Source organism: Wallemia ichthyophaga, assembly GCF_000400465.1.
Source record: "Wallemia ichthyophaga EXF-994 unplaced genomic scaffold scaffold17, whole genome shotgun sequence".
NCBI classification, from domain to species: Eukaryota; Fungi; Basidiomycota; class Wallemiomycetes; order Wallemiales; family Wallemiaceae; genus Wallemia; species Wallemia ichthyophaga.
In genome coordinates, this window is record NW_008806290.1 from 44,440 (window position 1) to 65,327 (window position 20,888).

The 20,888-nt window shown below is 44.0% G+C and overlaps 10 protein-coding genes across 10 annotated transcripts; 6 read left to right on the forward strand and 4 right to left on the reverse strand.

Moving 5' to 3' along the window:
• Positions 1 to 49: 49 nt before the first annotated feature.
• On the forward strand, positions 50 to 2,911 carry J056_001636 (N-alpha-acetyltransferase 15, NatA auxiliary subunit; the record flags this gene model as incomplete). The annotated part of the gene is made up of 6 exons (XM_009271264.1): positions 50 to 112; positions 168 to 246; positions 297 to 1,280; positions 1,325 to 1,981; positions 2,026 to 2,391; positions 2,439 to 2,911. The coding sequence occupies 6 exons, from the start codon at positions 50 to 52 to the stop codon at positions 2,909 to 2,911; spliced, it is 2,622 nt and encodes an 873-aa protein (XP_009269539.1).
• A 1,227-nt stretch (positions 2,912 to 4,138) lies between these two features.
• On the forward strand, positions 4,139 to 6,572 carry J056_001637 (Sterol regulatory element-binding protein 1; the record flags this gene model as incomplete). The annotated part of the gene is made up of 3 exons (XM_009271265.1): positions 4,139 to 4,574; positions 4,629 to 5,594; positions 5,641 to 6,572. The coding sequence occupies 3 exons, from the start codon at positions 4,139 to 4,141 to the stop codon at positions 6,570 to 6,572; spliced, it is 2,334 nt and encodes a 777-aa protein (XP_009269540.1).
• Positions 6,573 to 6,813: 241 nt separating this feature from the next.
• J056_001638 (Putative multi-protein-binding factor 1) lies at positions 6,814 to 7,539 on the forward strand (the record flags this gene model as incomplete). The annotated part of the gene is made up of 7 exons (XM_009271266.1): positions 6,814 to 6,822; positions 6,868 to 6,937; positions 6,983 to 7,048; positions 7,099 to 7,181; positions 7,230 to 7,322; positions 7,369 to 7,466; positions 7,518 to 7,539. The coding sequence occupies 7 exons, from the start codon at positions 6,814 to 6,816 to the stop codon at positions 7,537 to 7,539; spliced, it is 441 nt and encodes a 146-aa protein (XP_009269541.1).
• A 295-nt stretch (positions 7,540 to 7,834) lies between these two features.
• J056_001639 (Protein ral2) lies at positions 7,835 to 11,289 on the forward strand (the record flags this gene model as incomplete). Its single annotated transcript, XM_009271267.1, has 4 exons — positions 7,835 to 7,909; positions 7,958 to 8,165; positions 8,220 to 11,164; positions 11,209 to 11,289. The coding sequence occupies 4 exons, from the start codon at positions 7,835 to 7,837 to the stop codon at positions 11,287 to 11,289; spliced, it is 3,309 nt and encodes a 1,102-aa protein (XP_009269542.1).
• A 227-nt stretch (positions 11,290 to 11,516) lies between these two features.
• Positions 11,517 to 13,182, reverse strand: J056_001640 (uncharacterized protein; the record flags this gene model as incomplete). The annotated part of the gene is made up of 2 exons (XM_009271268.1): positions 11,517 to 13,078; positions 13,131 to 13,182. The coding sequence occupies 2 exons, from the start codon at positions 13,180 to 13,182 to the stop codon at positions 11,517 to 11,519; spliced, it is 1,614 nt and encodes a 537-aa protein (XP_009269543.1).
• Positions 13,183 to 13,242: 60 nt separating this feature from the next.
• On the reverse strand, positions 13,243 to 14,615 carry J056_001641 (Brix domain-containing protein C1B9.03c; the record flags this gene model as incomplete). The annotated part of the gene is made up of 2 exons (XM_009271269.1): positions 13,243 to 13,278; positions 13,326 to 14,615. The coding sequence occupies 2 exons, from the start codon at positions 14,613 to 14,615 to the stop codon at positions 13,243 to 13,245; spliced, it is 1,326 nt and encodes a 441-aa protein (XP_009269544.1).
• Positions 14,616 to 14,754: 139 nt separating this feature from the next.
• On the forward strand, positions 14,755 to 16,045 carry J056_001642 (uncharacterized protein; the record flags this gene model as incomplete). The annotated part of the gene is made up of 2 exons (XM_009271270.1): positions 14,755 to 14,805; positions 14,855 to 16,045. 2 exons carry the CDS (start codon positions 14,755 to 14,757, stop codon positions 16,043 to 16,045), a joined length of 1,242 nt encoding a protein of 413 aa, XP_009269545.1.
• Positions 16,046 to 16,743: 698 nt separating this feature from the next.
• Positions 16,744 to 18,070, forward strand: J056_001643 (Glucan 1,3-beta-glucosidase; the record flags this gene model as incomplete). The annotated part of the gene is made up of 3 exons (XM_009271271.1): positions 16,744 to 16,816; positions 16,868 to 17,860; positions 17,913 to 18,070. The coding sequence occupies 3 exons, from the start codon at positions 16,744 to 16,746 to the stop codon at positions 18,068 to 18,070; spliced, it is 1,224 nt and encodes a 407-aa protein (XP_009269546.1).
• Positions 18,071 to 18,263: 193 nt separating this feature from the next.
• Positions 18,264 to 19,416, reverse strand: J056_001644 (putative S-acyltransferase; the record flags this gene model as incomplete). The annotated part of the gene is made up of 2 exons (XM_009271272.1): positions 18,264 to 18,599; positions 18,646 to 19,416. 2 exons carry the CDS (start codon positions 19,414 to 19,416, stop codon positions 18,264 to 18,266), a joined length of 1,107 nt encoding a protein of 368 aa, XP_009269547.1.
• Positions 19,417 to 19,525: 109 nt separating this feature from the next.
• Positions 19,526 to 20,875, reverse strand: J056_001645 (uncharacterized protein; the record flags this gene model as incomplete). Its single annotated transcript, XM_009271273.1, has 4 exons — positions 19,526 to 19,555; positions 19,611 to 19,742; positions 19,790 to 20,802; positions 20,851 to 20,875. The coding sequence occupies 4 exons, from the start codon at positions 20,873 to 20,875 to the stop codon at positions 19,526 to 19,528; spliced, it is 1,200 nt and encodes a 399-aa protein (XP_009269548.1).
• Positions 20,876 to 20,888: the final 13 nt, after the last annotated feature.

Consider the following 20,888-nt stretch of genomic DNA (forward strand, 5'->3'; position numbering starts at 1 on the left):
TCGTTCTGGTTCAACCCAGCACTATTCTCCTTGGTCTCGTTCCACCAAGATGCCACCACCAAAATCATCGCAGCTCGGAAACAAAGAAATTTCTTTGTTCAGGCAGTTACTTGTGGGTATATGGCGATTAAAGGAGTATTGGGATATTTTTAACAGCTCAATCAAAGCAACTCCACGATGAAAGGCAATACAAGAAAGGCGTTAAAACCGCTGATTCCATCCTGAAGAAGAATCCTGAACACGGCGGTTAGTTTCTCTCTGTCTTTTTTATCTCCTTCCTCACCGATACACGACAGAAACGCTTGCAATGAAAGGGTTGATTCTTTACAATATGGGCGAGAAAGATAATGGTTTGGAATACGTGAGAAGAGGCGTTAGATTAAGCCTCACCTCACACATCGTTTGGCATGTTTTTGGTATCATTCAGCGCCAGGAACACAAATACGAAGATGCGCTTAAATCTTACACTCAAGCTTTGCGTCATGATTCTGAGAATGTTGCTTTGATTAGGGATGTTTGCACCCTATCCACTCACCTTCGTCAATTCCAACCTTTGGTGGAACAACGCCTCTTCTTGCTTAAAACTCGTCCTTCTATGCGTACTCAATGGGTTAGCGCTGCTGTGGCTTTAGATTTGGCTGGTCATCACGATAAAGCGCTTAGAATCCTCTCTGACTTTGAATCTACTCTCACTGACCTTGAAAATGCTGATAGCTCTCTCAAATATGAAATGAGCGAGGTTTTCCTCTATCACATCTCTATTCTTGAGAAATCTGGCTTGTTTCAACAGGCTATTGATCTACTTGTCGAGCGTCAACCTAATATATGTGATATCGTCGCTTGGAGAGAGTCTCACGCACGCTTCTTGACTCTCCTCAACAAACCCGATGAAGCTGCAGATGCTTGGAGACTGCTCATTCAGAGCAACCCCGAAAACAGAGCTTACTATATCGGTTTCTTCAAAACAAAAGGTATCGATTTCACTCAAAACCTCAGCGAGCAAGACAAATCTTCAGCACTCAAAACACTCACCCTCTTCCTCGAACAATTCCCAAAGGCTGGTGTTATCCAGAGACTCAGATTAGACCTCGCAACCCACAATGCTTTCAGGGATATTGCTCACGAATACCTCACCACAAGAATCACAAAGGGTGTTCCTTCTCTTTTTGTAGACATCAAAGCGCTCTATGGCGACATTGAAAAGCAGCAAATCCTCGGTGATTTGGCTGAGGGATACCGCACCGAGCTTGAGAAGTCGTGCAAGTTCACCTCTACAGATGGTGAGTTATAGCGTTTGTTCTAGCGCACAATCTAATACCAACAGACAAAATCCAGCCAACGACTTCATACATCTGGACTCTCTACTACCTCTCCCAACACTACTCGCAAATTCGCCAATATGAAAAATCACTGCAAGTAGTCAAAGTGGCTATAGAGCATACACCAACACTGCCGGAACTTTACCTCGCACAGGGCCGTACGCTGAAAAGATTGGGATGTCAATCCGAAGCCACTGAAGCAGTAGAGATAGCCAGGGAGCTCGATGGACAAGACAGATTCCTCAACTGCAAATCGGCCAAGTACATGATACGCAATGGGGAGATAGAGCAAGCGGAGCAAATCCTCAGTCTCTTTACTCGTAAAGCAGCTCCGACATCTGCGGCGGATTTGTGCGACATGGAAGCTATATGGTTCATGCGCGAAGAAGCCAAGGCGTACAGCAAAAAGGGCGAGTATGGTATGGCTCTTAAGCGCCTCCATCAGCTTTTCGACACTTTCAATACCTGGGAAGAAGACCAGTACGATTTCCACATATACTGCTTGAGGAAATACACTATCAGATCTTATCTCACTGCTCTCGAGCTGGAGGATGAGTTGAGGGAGGATAGAAATTACGTCGATTCTGCAATCGAGGCTGCTTCAATGTATATGAAGTTACACGATGACCCACGTATAGTTGAGCAAATCACCAACCCGCAGGGTGTGTACGGGTAGCCTATGCGTGCTAGTACTGACTCAGCACAGCAGATGACCAGCAAGATAAAAAGGCGCAGAAGAAGGCCAAGAAAGATAAGGAAAAGGCAGCAGCGCAGCAAAAAGCCAAGGGGAAGGACGGTAAAGATGCAGATGGTCTGCCAGCACCCGCCGAAGACAAGGATCCACACGGCCATGGGATCATCAAGACGGAAGAGCCACTGGAAGCTGCGGCTAGAATTCTCGCTCCACTTTCCGCCACGAAACGCAAACGTATCGATCTCCATCACGTCCAATTCGAAGTGGCTCTGAGGAGAGCGAAGTACGCTCAGGCGATGCGCGCGCTCAACAGTACCAGAGCGCTCGACCCTCACTGTGGAATGCTTCATGTGCAGTCGTTGAAATTGAAGCTAGCTAGTGAGCGGATACACACACATATATAAATACGCTGACACATTCGCTAGTGGATGCAGAGAAGCAGAAGGAGGAAGAGGGTGATGAGATCATGCAAGCCCTGCACGAGGCTATGCACACCCTCATCCCAGCTGACGCCAACCTTGAAAGCTGGAATGCTGACTACTTGCAGCATCACTCCCTCCACCCTACCAGGGTACTGGGCGCTGCTGAGGCTATAATCCTCATTCGTGGTCAAGGTAGTGCAAGAGATGCAGTCAACATTGTCATGAACGTCGGGAAAGGGAGTGTCGATGCTCAATCTCAATCTCACCCTCTCGACGTCCCCTCGGCTACTCGTATGATGCTGTTCGTCGCTCATCACCAACCCGACCGCGTCGAAGAATTGCGCTGCCTCCTCAATACTCGCTTTCCACATCAAGACTCCTTCAAGAGTGAACAACAGCTAGCGGAGCAGAAAAAAGCTATAGAGGCATCCCGCTTGGAGAGATCCATGGCTGAAGTGGACCTGAGTGCTAAGTAACCGGTTTGTAACAGGTTCTTTTACAGGTGTGGTGCATTGCATTTTCATTTTAATTATTTTTTATGTTTGACTGTGTTGTGAGGGCAGTGTGCGAGTATTTTGCATATCGAATGTCATATGTTGCTGTGTTTGTCCTTCATTCTCAATCTCAATCTCAACCCAACCCAACCCTCGCAGCACTTTCTGTCTAATCGTCACCTTGTCTTGCCTTCCTCCCTAATTCGCCCAGCAGGTAGTATTCGCAGTTGCGTCTAAGGACAGCTAAAGGAGTGTTTATAGGTTTTGACACATCTTCTAATCCTCATTGTTACGACTTTTCCTTAAACTAGCTGATAGTTCAATTTGGATGATGGCGTCAAGATGCATTTATGGGATGACAGGGCGCTTTAAATACATTTTTTTTTGTACTATCAAGGGCTTATAACAGTACTAAGCATTCGATTTTATCAAATCTGCTCAAGATATCCTGCAAATGACCAAGAAAGGGTGACTTGAGAGTCCTACTGAATATGTTGCGCTACTCTCGATCTTATTCATCTCCCAATCAAATTGATTCTGCTCAACTCAAACCGCAATTGGTTGAGCATTCACGGAATTTGTATAATACCAACATCCAAATCTTCAAAGATGCTAAATCACTCCGATACACCTTTAAAGCCACCATAGAAAGAGTATCGAGCTACTTGATTTTCACAGATTTCATCAGTCAAAGCTATATAATAACTTTATGTACGCCGTTATCTGCCTGACTAGGAACGAGGGTAACCAGGTTCATGAAACATAACAAACAGAAAGCGCGAGCCACATATTCCTCTTTTACTTGTAGAAGGTAGCAAAAAAAAGAAGTCTTACGAGTCAGGCGCTCTAACCCCTGAGCTAAAAGCGCTTTATGCGCCTTCGCGGATTTGAACCGCGGACCTCCTGATATCGGCTGCTGAACGTTACCGTTGCGACAGGACTTCTTGACGGAGTATTACACGTAGATTAAATAATATGCACCGATGTGTTTTAGTAACGTCATTCCCGCATCAAGCTTCATTGGTTAATGGGCACAAACGAGTAAAGTGTGAAACATGATAGAATGCAAATGTCAGCGTGCTTCTGATAATGATGGCTTAGTTGAAATAGCGAGCTGTCGATATTTCGTAAGTGGGCTGATCCTAGCAAAAGTCGAAATCAGGCGACGATCGCACCTGTACTTAAACCGCGAAGAGAGAATAAATCAGAATGGAATATGACTTTCAGAGCGCATTTCAACCAGTCACGCCGCCGTATACGGATTCAAGCAGTGCTGAATTCGATGAAGCGATCTCATCTCTACTCGATCAATCGCCGAATGGCACGAGTGAATTGGGCGAGACGGCTGAGCTACAGGGCTGGCTAGAAACACAGCCTATCTTCAACGCATACGACGATCCTCTTCAATCCCTTCAGTCCCTCCAAGCTAACCTCATCGGCAACAGTGTCGGCGTAGATCCTCGCCGGGAATTGATGCTCTCTGGTGAACAGGATTTGCAGGGTGTGCAATTTGCCTACCCTGAGCAACCTTATCCAGAAAATCATCTTGCAGAAGATATTAAACCGAAAGCCAAGCGTAAGGCCAAGGATAAGGCTAGCGAGAATGGCACAGTCACAAAAAAGCAGAAATCAGAAGCGCAGAAGCGTGAGTGATATATGATACAAGTCCTGGACTCTGCTAACGATGATGTCAACCAAGAACGGTTCCCAAAACCACCGCAACCTGTACCGCCACCACCGCGACAAGGTGGTCCGAAGAATCCATCACACAACGCCGTAGAAAGACGCTACAGAAATAACATAAACACGCGCATGCTCGCGCTGCGATGCGCTGTACCAGCTCTGGTCGCCCAGCCCCCTCAGACGAGCTCGCGGCGTAAAGCACCCCCGCTCTACGTTGAAGGAGTAGCTGTACCTGGCAAGATCAACAAACAGACTGTGCTCATTGGCGCCACGGAATACATACGCCGCCTTAGAGGGAGAGAACAGAGGTTGATGCGCGAGGTTGAACTGCTCAGATCCCAACTGCCAATGGCAGAGCAGACAGCATGGGCATATAACTGGGGAGCTGTGGATGATAGAGATCTTTACGATGAGGTGGATGACTTTGATCCGCCTGATAATGCTTTCGTGGATCTGGTCGATGAGCCAGACACCAAGACTAGCACGGAAGACCTGCAGTCGCAAGAATCGCAGGAGTCACAGGATTCACAGTCTAGCGAGGGCGGAAACGCTCCTCGCTACCTTCTCGGCATGTTCTTGTCCTTTAGTTTGCTGCAGAAACCATACACAAAGCAACAACAGTGGCAGCATCAGAATATGTTTCGTAGAAGCTTTGAAGAGGGACATGTTGTTTCGAGCAGTCTTCCATCTAGCGCAGTTGCAGGGGGAGCGGCAGATGAGATAGATTGGAAGGATCATCTAATTCCTGATCTTCTGCATCCACATTTTCATGACATTATCCAGACAGTCCTCATCTGCTTGACGCTCTTTGTGTTGCTGTACCCTCTCTTACCTAGCTTAAAAAGAAATCCTGTCACTCAAGCAGCTCAGATTGGCTGGATGACCATTCAGCGACTATTGAAGAGCAGTCTTGGTGTGAGCTGTGGAAAGTTCACAGAGGAAACAATTCAACGCGCTCAGAAGCAGATTTACAAGCCGAAGGGTGCGTATTGCTTTAAATACCAATCACTTCTAACCCCCGAAGACAGAACACTCAAAGATGGACAGACTACACACACATATGCTGCTTTCGACTTCGCCCGGGATGAGGGAATCTCCAGTCGCCCTTGCTACAGCAGCCCTGCACACTAAGTCGAGCAAGCTGTGGAAAGAAGCGCAGGATATGTATTTGGAGAGTGAACCGAGATATGTCCAGTTAGCATTGGAAAGGGATATCGAAGATGCCCACCAGCTATGCACGATGGGTGCGAGTAATAAGAAAGCCGACTTGAACGTTTTGCAGAAGATCTCCAGCAGCGTCTCTGTATTAGCACTAGAAGAGCTTTGGAGTTTAATATTCACCCAAATGGTACAAGAGAAGGCATCAGTAGGGGATGTACAACTCATCAACAAAGCTGTTGGACAGTTGGTGAGCTCTACAAGAAATCTACCAACGGTTGACACTATGTCTATGTTATCTGCTGCCATGTGGGCTTTATTACAGGGCAAGAAGGAGAGTGCGTTGCGTTTGGCAGCGCAATTAAGTGGTAGAACGGCGTCTTTGAAGTGCCTGAAGGTGTTCAGAATGCTCACCAAGACTTCTGAGAATCTGGACGATGTTGATGGGAAGGATGATATGTTTGATAGTCAAATTGATGAGGAGATTGAAAGATGCGACGATTTGGCTACTATAGCCATGCTTTACTTGTCACTCAAAATGTCTTTGCCAGGCAATAAAGGGAAAGGGCAGGGTAAGGCGCTGTATAGGCTCACACTGCGATTGCGCTCTTTGCTTGGCTCACTCGATGAAAGGAAAGGGAAGCTGATTGATGACGAAACTTATGATGCTGCTGTTGATTCTTTGCAAGTAATTGGCTACCAAGTTATAGGAATGAGAATGTCGGCAATTGGTGAGACATGTCATGGAATCGGCATTCGTAATTGGGGACATGTCACTCGCATGGATAGCCAGGATAGCTAGGATATCCAGGACAGACATTAATAAAAAGCTAAATCGTTTAAATGTTTGTATAAAATGAGGATGTGAATGGCTTTATAAAGCTGTCGAGAATTACGAACCATGCATGTAAAGTAATAAACCAAAAATGTAAGTGTATTTGAAAATGTATTCGCGAACAGATAAAGTAATTCAATTTTTATGGATGGATATTTTGGATACGAGTAAAATCCACTTGTGAATAGAAACAATCGAAACAATCAATATGTCAGACGTGAGTGGGAGTTGTAGTGTTAATATATGTGCTTAAAATCATTAGGCACCAACAATTACCATCGGCAGCAAAGCTCATAGACCAACGACCGCCAAAACTCAAGGAGAAATCAATGGTGAGTTTGATTCGGGCTAGCCACAGTAATCTAATCAGCGACCAGCAAACCTGAGATCAGGTGGTAGTGCAGGTGATCGTAAGATGGGCCAAGCCAACAAAGGTCATCAAGGTTAGCACAGTGGCAAAGACGTATCCACACCAACTAAAAGCTGAAAATAGGCACTGATCATCAGAAAATTGTAAAGTTGGACAGAGAGAATGAAGTAGCACCACCACCAAAGATATCTCTTGGTGTTGGTAAAGTGGGTTGTGTCATCAAATCTGTCAAAACCCACTTACGCATGATATAGGCCATTATGCAAGGTAGACAGGCGACAGGCCTCACGCAAAAGGATCTTGCAACGCGTATTTCCGAGAAGCCTTCTGTTGTACAGGATTACGAAGTAAGCTGATCTTTATCAATTGCTCCCTCGCTAAAACGTTTTCCAGCAATCGAAGGCAACGCCTAACCCACAAATATTGGGTAAGCTGGAGAGAATCCTCAAGATAAAGCTCCGTGGAAAGGATATTGGCGCGCCTTTGGGAGGGTAAGTGTGGAGAATACCGCGTGGAGCAAAAGGCTGACGGGCAGCGCACAGACCAAAGAAGAGCGAAAAGTAAACAGATAACGAATTGTGTAAAGGAGATGAAAATTAAATTAAATATAATCTAGATCTGACACATTGGATCTGACACAGTAATTATAGATTACAGAACTAGGAACCAACAAGGGCCAGAGCGCAGTTGAAATGAAATAAAAAGAGTGAATTGAGCTGTAGTGAAGCTATTGAGCTATTTAACGACAGAATTAGAATTCATTTCGATTGTCGGATATTCTTCACTTATCCACCAGTATACTTCTATATTACCAACTATCAACCAAGGATTGCTTCTTCTAGGCTAAGGGAAACCTCCAATGGCTTTAGCTAGTTTACCAGACTTAACGGCGTATCCAAGGTCAACTACTGGCTCAATTCCGCCGCCTTTAGTTGTAAGTGGGGTGTTGTGTCACCATCATACGTGCTAATACGCCATCCAGGGACCTTCAATGACTATTGTTAACGACCAGCTATACTTGATTGGTGGTAGAAAGGTCACTGAGCGTGTTATGACGAACAACGTCTATAAACTCGATCTACACACTTTACGCTGGAATCTCATCCAATTCGATGATAGCTCTCAAATTCCTTCTGAAAGATACTTCCACTCTGTAGACCTTTGGAACGATAACTTGGTTCTCTTTGGTGGTCCGTTCCTTTTTTTTTTTACTCCGATAATCTAAGACTTAATTTATCCTTTAGGTATGGCATACAAGGATAATGACGAATTGGCTGTCCTTGATGACGTTTTCTTCCTTAACCTCAAATCTCTTTCTTGGATTAAAATTGACACCTCTCTCTCCCCTTCTTACACTAAATCAAATGGCCCTATGCCGAGATACGCACACCTCAGCTCCATCTCAGGCGATTGCTTGATTATAGCTGGTGGTCAAGGTAAAGACAACCAGTACATTCAAGAAATTGCCATTTTAGACTTACGCTCCACTCAATGGCTTCACACTAGAGCTTACGATCACCAATGCGGCTCTTATCGCTCTGTGGCTGTCTCTTCTCCGCAACGCGTCGTCTCCCCTGATCCTTCTACTATTAGGGTTGGCGGTGAAATTCTCCATCTCCTCCCTTACACTGATAATTGCTCTGAATTCGATCCTTCAGATGTTTACATATACTCCAACTACAACTTTCAAGATTTAAAGAGACAGTTAGAAGTTCTTGAAGCTCCATCAAATACTGAATTCTCGGTAGCTGATCATTCTGGCCTTATGAGAGGTGCCTCCCTCCCTCCTGGTTTGAGATTTCCAACTGGTAGTATATTAGGCAATCATTTGGTTATTTCTGGTACTTACCTCGCAAATACCTCACAAACCTTCTCCATCTGGGCTCTCGATTTGTCCTCTTTTGTTTGGCAGCGTATCGACCCAGGTGCTCATTTATCCAGTGGTTCTTGGAACAAAGGTACTCTATGGCGCGATACCAATAGATATGTCGTCATGGGTAATCGTGATAGAAGTCTTGTGAATGATTATAACCACCGTCAGCAAAATTTCGATCACGTTTCCTTCGTTGAGTTGGAAGCCTTCGGTATATATCAACCTCCACCAGTTACTTTAAGTTTGGACGCCCAACTACTCGGATTACAGTCACTAGTGGATGAAAGCTTAGCTGACTTTGATTTAATTCCTGAAGGTACCAATGAGGCTGACAGGGAAAAGTATAGATTCCCATGCAGCTCAAGAATACTTGAAGCTCGTTGGCCATGGTTTAGAGCGAGAAAGTTGGCATACAATCAGCAACTTCATGCACAGAATCCATCCTCAGTTGCAGAGCAAAGATTATTGTCAAAAACTTTGACTATTCCTGAATCACCTACTGTCGTTAAAGCTCTACTAGAATGGTTTTACACATCTGCTTTGGTTACACCACTTCAACTAGCACAGCCCGTCTTAGCTTCTTTGTTGGGATTCTCTAGAACATACGGCTTAGAGCCACTTGAAAGGAATGTGAAGCATGCGATGCATGTGGAATTAGAACCAGCAACAGCTGTGCAAATACATGAAGCTGCCACACTATGTGGAGCTAGAATGTTGCAAATACGTGCACTTAAAATGGTCATGTCGAGCAATAAGAGAACTGCACAACAGCCTTTCAATACGACAGGTGGACCAGGTAGCGGAGATGACAGTGAGACTCGCTTTGCTCAATTTGGAACAAATACCGGACCTGGATTGGGTAGTGCATCTCAACTTCACACTTCAAATTCAACGTCTCAATTTACTAGCAATGCTAATCAGTACGGTCGTCAAAGAAGCTATGATGTTGAAGATGGTCAGGAGGACCCATCAATTCATCTTGCCAATATGCTATCCAAGTTTGCTACAGTGGATGAAGCTAATTACACTGCTGAAGGTGTGGCTAAACAGCCGCACGCAGTGGAAAGACCAACGTCACCAAACGCAGATCCAAAGCGAGTTTCGAGAATAATCAATCTACCAAGCGTGATGAATTTGCACGATGTAGCCAACGGTGGAATGGAACACAATGTAGTGGAGAATCCACCAGAAGTGCCAGCACGGCCATCCCTATCACCACCGACAGTGACCACTAACCAGACAATAAGAAACAGGAGACAAGGTGCGATGTTGACGCCGAATGATTACTCATTGCGTAACAACCAAAAACCGATCCCACAGTCAGCAATTCCTTCACCTCAAGCATCAATTCCGTCGCCACATTCAATGTCACCTCCACTCACATCGCCTATGGTATCGAGAGTTGGATCTGTGGGATCTGTGGGATCCGTTAACAAAGCAAGGACATCACCATTATTTAGATCGCCTAATCTGTCAGTAATGCAGGATGATAGTGTGTACTCACCATCAGCATCGCCACGACCATTTGCGAATAATTACAACTACTCCCCACACGCTACTGAGTCAGCCATATCAACGGATAATAGTAGAGCACCATCACGACAAGGTGGTAGTGTGGGACTGGGATTGGGTATACATGATATATCGCACTCGCAGGGAATGCCGGGAATTCAAAACACACAGGTCACACAGGCCACGCAAGGAATGCATAATACACAAGTCACACAAAGCCCACCAGGATCACAAGGCTCACCAGGACTGTCAGTATCTACATACCCTCAAACGGATAGTCCATCTACACCGCAAGATTTCGAGCTGCTGTCTGCGTCATCTTGGCATCAAAACGATGAGAAGGTGTCAGAGCAAGCGACCTCCTCTACGACTTCTTTCGATAGAACTAGGTCATATTCGCAATTCAGTAGTACGTCGCCGTCGATAGCTGCGACGTCGGTGACTACCTCAGCTGCGTCTTCTAATGGCAGTGCTAACGTTAACAACTCCAAGCGTGGGAAGTTGTTCAGTAAATTCAAGTCGTCGGGTAAAGAGGCGAAGGATAGCAAAGGAATTAGAGAAGGTAGGGAGAGTAGCGAGACAAGGACTAAATCTAAGACGTCGAGAGAAGAGCTCTATAAAACTAACTCCAAAGACACACCCTCTTTACACTCCTCGCAATCTTCTAGCCAGAATTCTGCCAACTCAAGCTATTACAGTCAGGAGGGTAAGGATGCGCGTAAGGTTAGAAAGGAAAAGGAAAAGACGATGCAGAGACAGAGAGTCGAGGCTCAGAGATTAAAGGCGATGAAGAGGGACGGCAAGGTGAGTTTGTGTCTGGAGGTAGAATTTAACTCATCCCTCTTCAGTTACGTCCTGTATTGGGAGAACCAGCGCCAGCTAAAAAGAAAGCTTCAGAATTTGACGCTTGGGGATCATTCTGTTATTAGAAAGTCTATATAAATCACATAGGAAACATAAGACCATCTACATTATACCAAAAAGAAGACAAATATATTTGATATTCGATATAATAGAATTCACATTAATAATGAAGACTTCAAGTTTAAAACTGTTCAAATAATTATTCTTATACACGCTATTCTTCGAATATATAATAATCTATTACAAGGATTAAATAAGAATTAGAATATGTTATGTCAAGTGCACAGCTCTGCTACTTGGCCGTAGGTATATTAATCCATTGATCGAGCGACTCTTGACAAATAGCTTTTACGTTACGCAAATGACCGAGTAACTGTGGTAGAGCATCAGGTGTTAACTGCAATTTACAGTCGTCGCTTTGATCAGATTGATCATTCTCAATGTGGTTATGTGTCGGTGTTGATATCATCTTCGCATTCTCTTTCTCTCTTTCTATTTCTTTTTCTCTATACGAGCTAATTCTCGCTTTTGGTGTAGACAAGTTTTCTGAATATGAGCGTGATTCGTGAGTGAGTCGTTTGGGTTTTGTCGGCGTCTGTAATGGAGTGACTTGCTCTTTCGGCAAGTTCTTTTTGTCTCTTGTGTTTGCTGCGTCTGCCTCTCCTGTCTCTCCTTCTCGCTGTGGTATAGTGTTCTCTCTCAGAGTGACAGAAGGTCTCGTCGAATCAAACGACGGCTTGCGTTGTAAAGAGACAGAAGAAGCTTTGCGTGTGAATAGTTGAGCGATAGACGGTCTTTTTCTATGCATCTTCTGTGGTATCTGAATTGGTGTGTCCGTTTCTTCAGGCGGTGTGGATGGAAATGCCAAATTTTCTTGGGATACTCTGATATTCTGCTCCCGCTGCTCCCGTCTCGTATCTTTCGTCGATTTCTGTGCTGTTGTCGGTGTCGGTGTAGGCGACGGCGTCGGCGTCTCCATTGAATCCGAACCTGAACCGACAAACTGTTTGAAGAAATCTTTGAAGCTGTTCAGTCCGGCTCGGGAGGCTCTACGAAGTTTGGAAGGATGTGTTTTGCGTGTGAGGGGAGTGGATGGAGGGGAGTCTGAGTTTGTTTTGGTTTTGGTGTTTGTGTCTAAGTTTTTGGATGGAGAAGACTGAAGCATAGTTTTGAGTATATCGAGTTGTCTATCATTGAGGCTGTCACCTGCTTTATGTGAGTGTGTCCGGTTGTTGTGATGATCAGAGAAAGAGTTGAGATGAGCAGGTGAAGTGGATAGTGAACGTGGAAGGTCTGAGTTGTTGTTATCGTTATTATCGATAGGCACAACGCCAGAACCAGAAGCGAGTTGAATGAGAACATTAGCAGAATCCCAGGAATTTGAGTAAATTGAATCAAGAGAAGTGCATTCATCTTTTAATTGAGCGGGTATTTCAATTGATGGCCAAGGTATTTTATTCTTAATAGATTCCAGTGTGTTGCTCAATTGTCTCAATTCATCCACACCTTTAGCGAATTCACGTACAGAGCCCAATTGAACTCTCAAGCCTTGTTGAGCTGCTTTGACGCGTTGTGGAATGCGTAGGTCACTTAGACTATTTCTTCTTAAACGTGTGTGTTTGTGTGTATAAGTGGGAGGTGGAGTGAGTGAGCTATGCTTCGTAGGTGGTTGATTGTTTTCAATTAAAGATTTCAATGAATTCGATTTAGTTGAATTGCTATCGAATAGAGTTGATTGAGTGTAATCAGACTTCTGTATATCCTCATCCCATTCGGAGTTTTTAGTATTCTCATTTATTCTAATCGATTTCTTATCAAATTCAAAGTCATCATCCCATTCTTCCTTGGTTTCATCTACCGAGTTTTGATCAGCAAAGACCCCAACAGAAATACCATTTAAACTCACTCTTTAATCCTAAATTTTCATTTAATTCTATATATTTCAACTGCAGTGTCATTCTCCTGATTTTTTTGATTTTTTATTTTACATGAAGGTCTCAATTCAAAGGAGTCTAAATCTATGAAGTTTTTGCTTTTTTATTCGATGAATTATCCTTTTTATTGTTAGTCTTAATCTTCTTGAAATACTCTATAAACTCACATCACTCTCACTCTCACTCTCTTCTTCCTCCTCACTTGGCTCATCAAAGTCCAAATTTTCAAGATCTTCTTCTGGGTCACCCATTTCTCCAAATTCATCATCCACTTCCTCCTCATCTACTTCATCCTCCTCTTCTACTTGCTCCCCTTTAGCTTTTCTATCCTCCTTATCTTTACGCTTCCTCTCCACGTTCGCCTCCTGTTCCTTTCTTCGTCTTGCAACTTCAGCCTTTCTTTCTGTATGTTTTTTAGCCAAATCTTTAACTTCTCTCTTTGATTTGTTGATGTATTCATGGAATAATACTTCACCTTCATTGTTGCCGCCCAATCCATGTTTCTTTGGTTGAGATCCTGCTAATCCTGTCGTTATTTTAACCAAACTCAATTCCATTCTTGGTCCAATCTCCTTCAACTTGATAGCACGCTTTTCATCCTTTTTGTTCCCTCTACCAACGAAGTCCTCTGCCAATTGAACTACTCTAACTGGTTGACCTGTTTCATCTACTTCTGACTCTACTTCTGAGTCACTAGTAGCTGCTGATTCATATCCAGAGTTATCCTGATTGAGAATGTATTGTGATATATCTTGAACGTTTGAGAGATTTGGTAGTTTATTTGCAGTGCTAGCACCTGGAACGACTCTCCTAACGCGCTTAGAAACACCATAAGGTTTTACAGTGATCTCATAATGACGCATATCAATTGTACGGGTAGACGCATTATAAGATAGCAATAACAACCTTCTAGCTTGCGATAATGGCAAGTTTGAAACGTCTAAAGGCGGGAAAAGAGATTGAAACAGCTGAGTCATGAGCTTATGTGGCTTGCTATCACTCTCAAAGCCATTCAACACCAATAAAGGAGGAACATTATGAGTATTGGATAGATTTCCGATACGTTTTGATGAATTTTTTAAGTCACTCATCAAAGAATATCTTTCGACTCTAAAGTGCAAAGTAGGACCTTTAGGAGTGCGTGCTAAGCGCATATTGACATGATTGGCGGATCTAGTGAAAATAACGATATGAGTCAAACCAAGGGTACTCGTCAAGGCTAAGAAGTCAGGAAGTTTATTCTTCTTCCTCTCTTTCAATCTACTAGCGGTATTTGGTTCAAGTACACCACGTATTTCCTTTACCAATTGATTTATAGATTTGCCTACATCGCCAGATTTGATAACGAATGATTTTGGAATTTTAAAAGAGCTATTCTCTTCACTACCAGGTGCGTGTGATAGTAATCCACCTTTCTTATGTGTTCTGTTCTTCTTCTCGCGTGATCTGCGTGCCATGGCGGTCGTGGGTGTTGTGGTGGGAGATGAGTGTGCAAATAATTACTAGTAAATTATAAAATATTCCCTATTAATTTACTAGTTATTGCGTTATTCCAAATTTTATTTGTTATCTTCTTCAACTCACACAACCAACAAGATGCTTACAAGAACTCTTAGAAGCGTGAGCGTGGTGGCTAATAAGAACAAGGTGGGATACTTGAATATTTCTAGTGTTCCTTTATTAATTTATATCTCAGCCAATCACCCACTCACTTCGCCACGTCTCCTCTTCCGCTATGGGCGCTGAAAAACCATCAGACTTACCTTCAAAAGGTAGTGAGCCTTTCAAAGTTCAACTTCATGAAGACGCTTTCAATGGCTACCTCCTCGATCAGCTCCCTTCTCTCGAAGTTGAAACTACAAAGGATCAGCTCATTGAGTTATACCGCCAAATGACCACTATGAGACGTATGGAACAAGCCGCTGATCAACTTTACAAGGCCAAGTTGATTCGTGGTTTCTGTCACTTGGCTATCGGTCAGGAAGCTGTTGCCGTCGGTATGGAAGCTGCTATGACAGACAAGGATCGTTTGATTACTGCTTATAGATGCCACCCTTACGCTGTTCTTCGCGGTGGCTCGATTAAAGGCGTCATCGCTGAGTTACTCGGTAGACAAGATGGTATGTCAAACGGTAAAGGTGGCTCCATGCACATCTTCACTCCTACCTTCTTCGGTGGTAACGGTATCGTCGGTGCTCAAGTCCCTGTCGGCGCTGGTATCGCTTTTGCTCAACAATACCTCAACAACCCTTCCGTAACCTTCTCCATGTACGGTGATGGTGCTGCAAACCAAGGTCAAGTCTTTGAAGCTTTCAACATTGCGAAACTCTGGAATCTCCCTTGTGTATTTGTTTGTGAGAACAACAAATACGGTATGGGTACAAGCGCAGCTAGATCTTCAATGAACGTTGAATACTATAAGCGTGGTGACGTTATACCTGGTTTACAAGTAAACGCTATGGACATTCTCAGCGTTTACCAAGCTTCTCAATTCGCTAAACAGTGGGCAATCGATCACAAGGGTCCTCTTGTTATGGAAATGGTTACTTACAGATACGGTGGACACTCCATGTCTGACCCTGGTACCACTTACAGATCAAGAGAGGAGGTTCAACAAATGAGATCCACCAGAGATCCTATCAACGGTCTCAAAGCTAGACTTCTTGAGTGGGATGTCATGTCTGAGGAGGAATTGAAGAAGATTGACAAAAACGCTAAGCAAGAAGTTGACCAAGCTGTCAATGAGGCTAAGGAATCACCTGAGCCTTCAATGGATGACTTCTGGTCTGATGTCTACTACAAGGGCACTGAGCCTGCTTATCTCCGTGGTCGTGAGCCTGAGGAGGGCAAATACTACAACACTGCACCAAATCTCGTTGGTGCTTAGAGTATAAAAAGTTCTTAAACCACTTTCTCGACTTATTTCTAGATAAAGATGAAATTATATAATTTTACAATGATTAAGAAGTGTTTTGTGTGATGTGTATTATTGTGTGCAATAGTATCGGCAATACCACTGTGCAATGATTTCTGCAATAATATGTGCGTTTGTTTATATAGGGGTTTTCACGCCGAGTGCGTGCACCTGACACACACCCCTATGCATAGAACAATAAGCGGGTCATATTCAATAAATATGATTAAGATGAACCATCACATGCGCAGTAAGAATAGTCATCATTCCAACACCACGGCAATCTAGAACGAGGTATGTGACACATTTCTCAGATTCACTCCACAATGCACAGCACAAATGAAGCCAGAAGTAGCTATGATTAAGCGTAGTGGCTGTCTCGGCGAGCGAAAAAACTTTGCAATATGAACATTTGACCAAATTAGGTAGATTTACTAATGATCACCTTCCAAACGCGTCAAAATTTTCCATTCCTGACCACTATTAGAGGGACATGAATTAAACATGAGAATAGGTTCCATGAATTAAATCAGCCGATTCATTTCAATTATTTAAGGTAAACTTCTTCCTTATCTACAACAAACACAGTGATACAGAGACGCACAAAGACACGAAGACACAAACATACAAGAATGAAATATATATCAACAAGTACAATTTTAGCAGCTCTTATGGCTTTAGGTACTTCACTACCACATCAGAAACGATCAGTGGGAGATTTAGTCCGCGGAGTGAATCTCGGAGGTTTGTGAAAATATTCCGCGCCCGCACCAACTCACACTCCATACTCTATAGGTTTGTTTGTATTAGAGCCATGGATCACGCCGCAAGTATTTGACAGCACTGGTGACAGCCGAGTGATAGACGAATTTACATTCGGACAGTATGTAGATTCTGGGACAGCCGAGCAACTGATAACAAACCACCTCGACACTTTCATAACGCAAGATGATCTCACGCAGATCGCCGCAGCTGGTCTCAACGCCGTCCGCATTCCATTCCCACACTTCGCCATCAACCCTACTGCCGATGAACCTTTCTACGATTTCGGCCGTTTAAGCAAACTGAAGGAGGTAGTTGGATGGGCGCGCGATGCTGGTCTGCGCGTGTGGATTGATCTACACACCGCTCGCCAGTCCCAAAACGGTTTCGATAACTCAGGTCATAAAGGAGACGTGCTCTGGCATACTGATCAGCAGAACGTTAATCTCGCTCTAGAAGCTATTACCACGCTCTCGACTGAGTTCTCCAAGCCTGAGTATGCTGGTGCTGTGGAAGTCGTTGAGCTGCTCAACGAGCCTGCCTCTTTCGCAAGCACCGCCGTCGATCCGGTCGTCCGCCAGTACTACTACGATGGCTATGGCCGCATAAATGAACAGAGTTCGGCTATGGGTGTTGGCCTTCACGACGCTTTCGAAGAAATTTACGAATGGGATGGTTTCATGACTTCCCCACAGTTCGAGAATGTCTGGATGGATGTTCATAGGTATCAGGTCTTTTCTCCTTCAGAGCTGGCTAGGGGCGACGATGAACGTATCAGCCATGCTTGTGGCTACGGTCCAGATATGTATGGACACTCACTCGCTCAGCATTGGACAGTTTGCGGTGAATTCACTTTGGCTAGAACTGATTGCGCTACTTACCTTAATGGCCGCGATGGTGATCTCAACAGATGGGAAGGTTCTTACCCAGGTAGTTACTACCAGGGCGGATGCGACTACTTCCATGCTAATAACGGCGCTGATTGGCCAGAGCAATACAGAACCTTCTTGAGAAAATTCTATGAAGGTGGGTTTCGTCTCAGTCGCGGTTGTTTCACTTTCTCACACCACACCTTCAGCTCAGATTAACTCGTTCGAGAGAGGTTCTGGATACTTCTTCTGGACTTGGAAAACTACCAACAGCAATGCCGCCGATTGGAACTACAGTAGACTGCTCGAACTCGGTATTATTCCTCAGAACCCTGACAACAGAATGTATCCAAACATCTGTGGCTAAAGGGTTGGCTGATGGAGTCATACGAATACTGATAGGAATATAAATATAATCATCTCGGATTTGCATTACAATATCTTTCTTTTTTTCTTCCTTTCGCTTTTTTTTTTTCTCGTTGATACATGCTACTTATATTACAAATATATGACACAATCTATGCAATAATAAAAATGCTAAAAGTATAAAACACAGTGGACTACCTGAGATACTCAGGCCACTCACTGCGCATCCTTGCTCTGCCCCACTGGTCAAACCTTGGGTTATACTCAACATTAAGAAGGTCGTGGTGTGGTTTAGCGAATGGCACAAACCATACGAGAGGATTGGCGCCCATCCTGAAACACCAGTTGCGATAAGGTGACTCAAGCCACCATAAATTCCCCTCTGTGCGCGGATTGCCCCAGACATAGTACCAGTGATCTTTACACGCTTTCTTCGCTTGCAACTGCCACGGATCGTAGTGTTTGCTGAGAATGGATGCATCTCTTGCGCGAATTGTGCGCACCTCGAACATATCCTCGAAAGTTGTCAGCTGAAGCGTGTGAGTGTGAGTGTGAACAATTAAAGTTCCAACTTACACTATCGCACGCTAGCCAGATATGATTGAAGAGGAGCCCACCTACAAAGAAGGCGAAGAAGGAGGACACTGCTATAGCTCCGATGATGGGTCCGCGGCCACGACCACTCCACAATCCATCACCGTGCTCATCTGATATCAGAGAAGGATAGCTCACGCCCAAAGCTATCGCTGTGAATGAGAGGACCACAACACACCAAAAAAGGAAAGTAACGAAATGCTTGTGGTTGTGCCCACCTACACTTTGACCAATCCACGGACAGTAATGGTCAAATTCCCACACGCAGCGGTTCGCATGACGGTCGTGGTGTGCGCGCGGCGGTCGCCATAGCTGACACTGAGAACAATAAGTAGCGTCAAATTGAGTTGCTTGGACGCGGAAAGTGGGAGGGTATGTAGTGCAGTCTGATTGATTGGAGTGGTTACTGGTACCAGTTCTATCGGTATCTTTGTCTTTATTTTGCGCTGCTCGTCCTGGGTGGTACGCTGGTATGAATGAATTTGTTATGTAGCCTGGGTGAATGAATAAAATAGCAGCGTAACTAGCGCAGAATATCAAAAATAGCACGTTGAAAACCACAAGTATCGTAACGCCTAATCCGAAACCACCAGCGCGGTTCTTGGTCACTAGCCCCACGCCCACAGCCACAGTGACGGAGAAGTAGTCAAATATAATAATAAGAACGACGAAGCCAACTATCCACTTTGTCTTTATAAATCTCAACACGCTGTTTGTTTGCGCTACTTCGTTAGCGTCGCGCACGCATTGCATGGAAGGTACAAACGAAGGTACAAACTAAACAAGAAATTTGAATTTATTTGAAATGAAGACATACTTATTAGTAATCAAAGGGAATATTGCAATTTGTTTAGGGGGAATATTAAAAGTAGAACGGCCATACGCGTTGATCCTGTGATTACAGTCAGTATTCACTACAAGTAGCCCGTAAAATACTCCACACGTACGCGGAATCCATCCACGATAGCTTGTATGTCGCTGGTAGTGAGTTTACTATGCTTGCACTTGAAATTGAGCGTCTTCTTGATCTTTGATGGATCAAGAGCGATTGGATTCTTTTTAAAAAAGTGCTCATCGAGCTATCATCTGTGTTAGACGTGTGCTGAACAAGTCAATAACAACCCACATATGGCGTCAACGGGCTGTCTCGTATGTTACTCCGATGCAACATCTCAGACCACGCTTGGATATGTTTTTCATTGACATCATCAATCATTTCCTCAATATCCATTCGTGCAAACGTAGAGACGAGTCCACCCAGGAAACCAGTCTTAACTCTAAATACATTGGCGATTACTTCAGCGACTGATGATTGTGTAGCGTTTGAATCATCTACGAGGTTGAATAGAGGAGCTTTACCGACTGCTTTTCTGCTTGGGAGTTTGAATTGCTCGAGTTTTTCGTCATTTGCGTAGGATATTATGTCGTTGAGGGTGGATTGCGGTGGATTGCAGTTAGACCTCCACTTTCCAAGCTCAACTAACGCTCTGGCAACATCTCGAGTGTGTACGGTGTTCAATTTGAGATCACCATCCCATAAAAATTTCATCTCTTCGCCCAAGTAACGATATATGTCACCACACATGACCCTAGGTGTAATCTTACCGTGTATTTGGTTAGGACCATACCAAACACCTATCCTAAGTATGGACAGGGGTAGATTTGGAATTGTGGACAGACAGCGCAACGATTCATGCCACCAAACACCTCTACCACCTTGAGGTTGGAGATGGGAGTGTTCAGAGACTGGATTGCTGGGGAATTCGTAGAAAGGGAAAGTTAGTTTGTTGTACGATTGGATAGAATGTGAAGCAGCGATCAAACCGAGCTGATAAGAAGCGATTGTGGATTGAATATGCTGTAACTCATTAACGTCGAATCTAATGTCACCAGATAAATCAAAGACATGAGTTGGATTGAATGTCTCAAATATTGAATTGAGAGTGGATTTGTTGAGTAAGTTTACTTGGGTATAAGTGAGATTAGGAGTGTTTAATAAAGTTTCCTTGAATTCATTAGACAGATGTGTCGTTGAATATCCCTCGTTTATTGCGAATTTATCGATTACCCGTATTGTTGGCGTGTCATTGGGATTTCTGAGCTCGTCTATTAAATTACTAGTAAAGGTTTGAATTCCACCTATTCGAAATTTATTAGACCGACACTATTAATTTATTAACGACACACCGACTATAAGGACCTTGGCTACCATGACTGTCAATCTC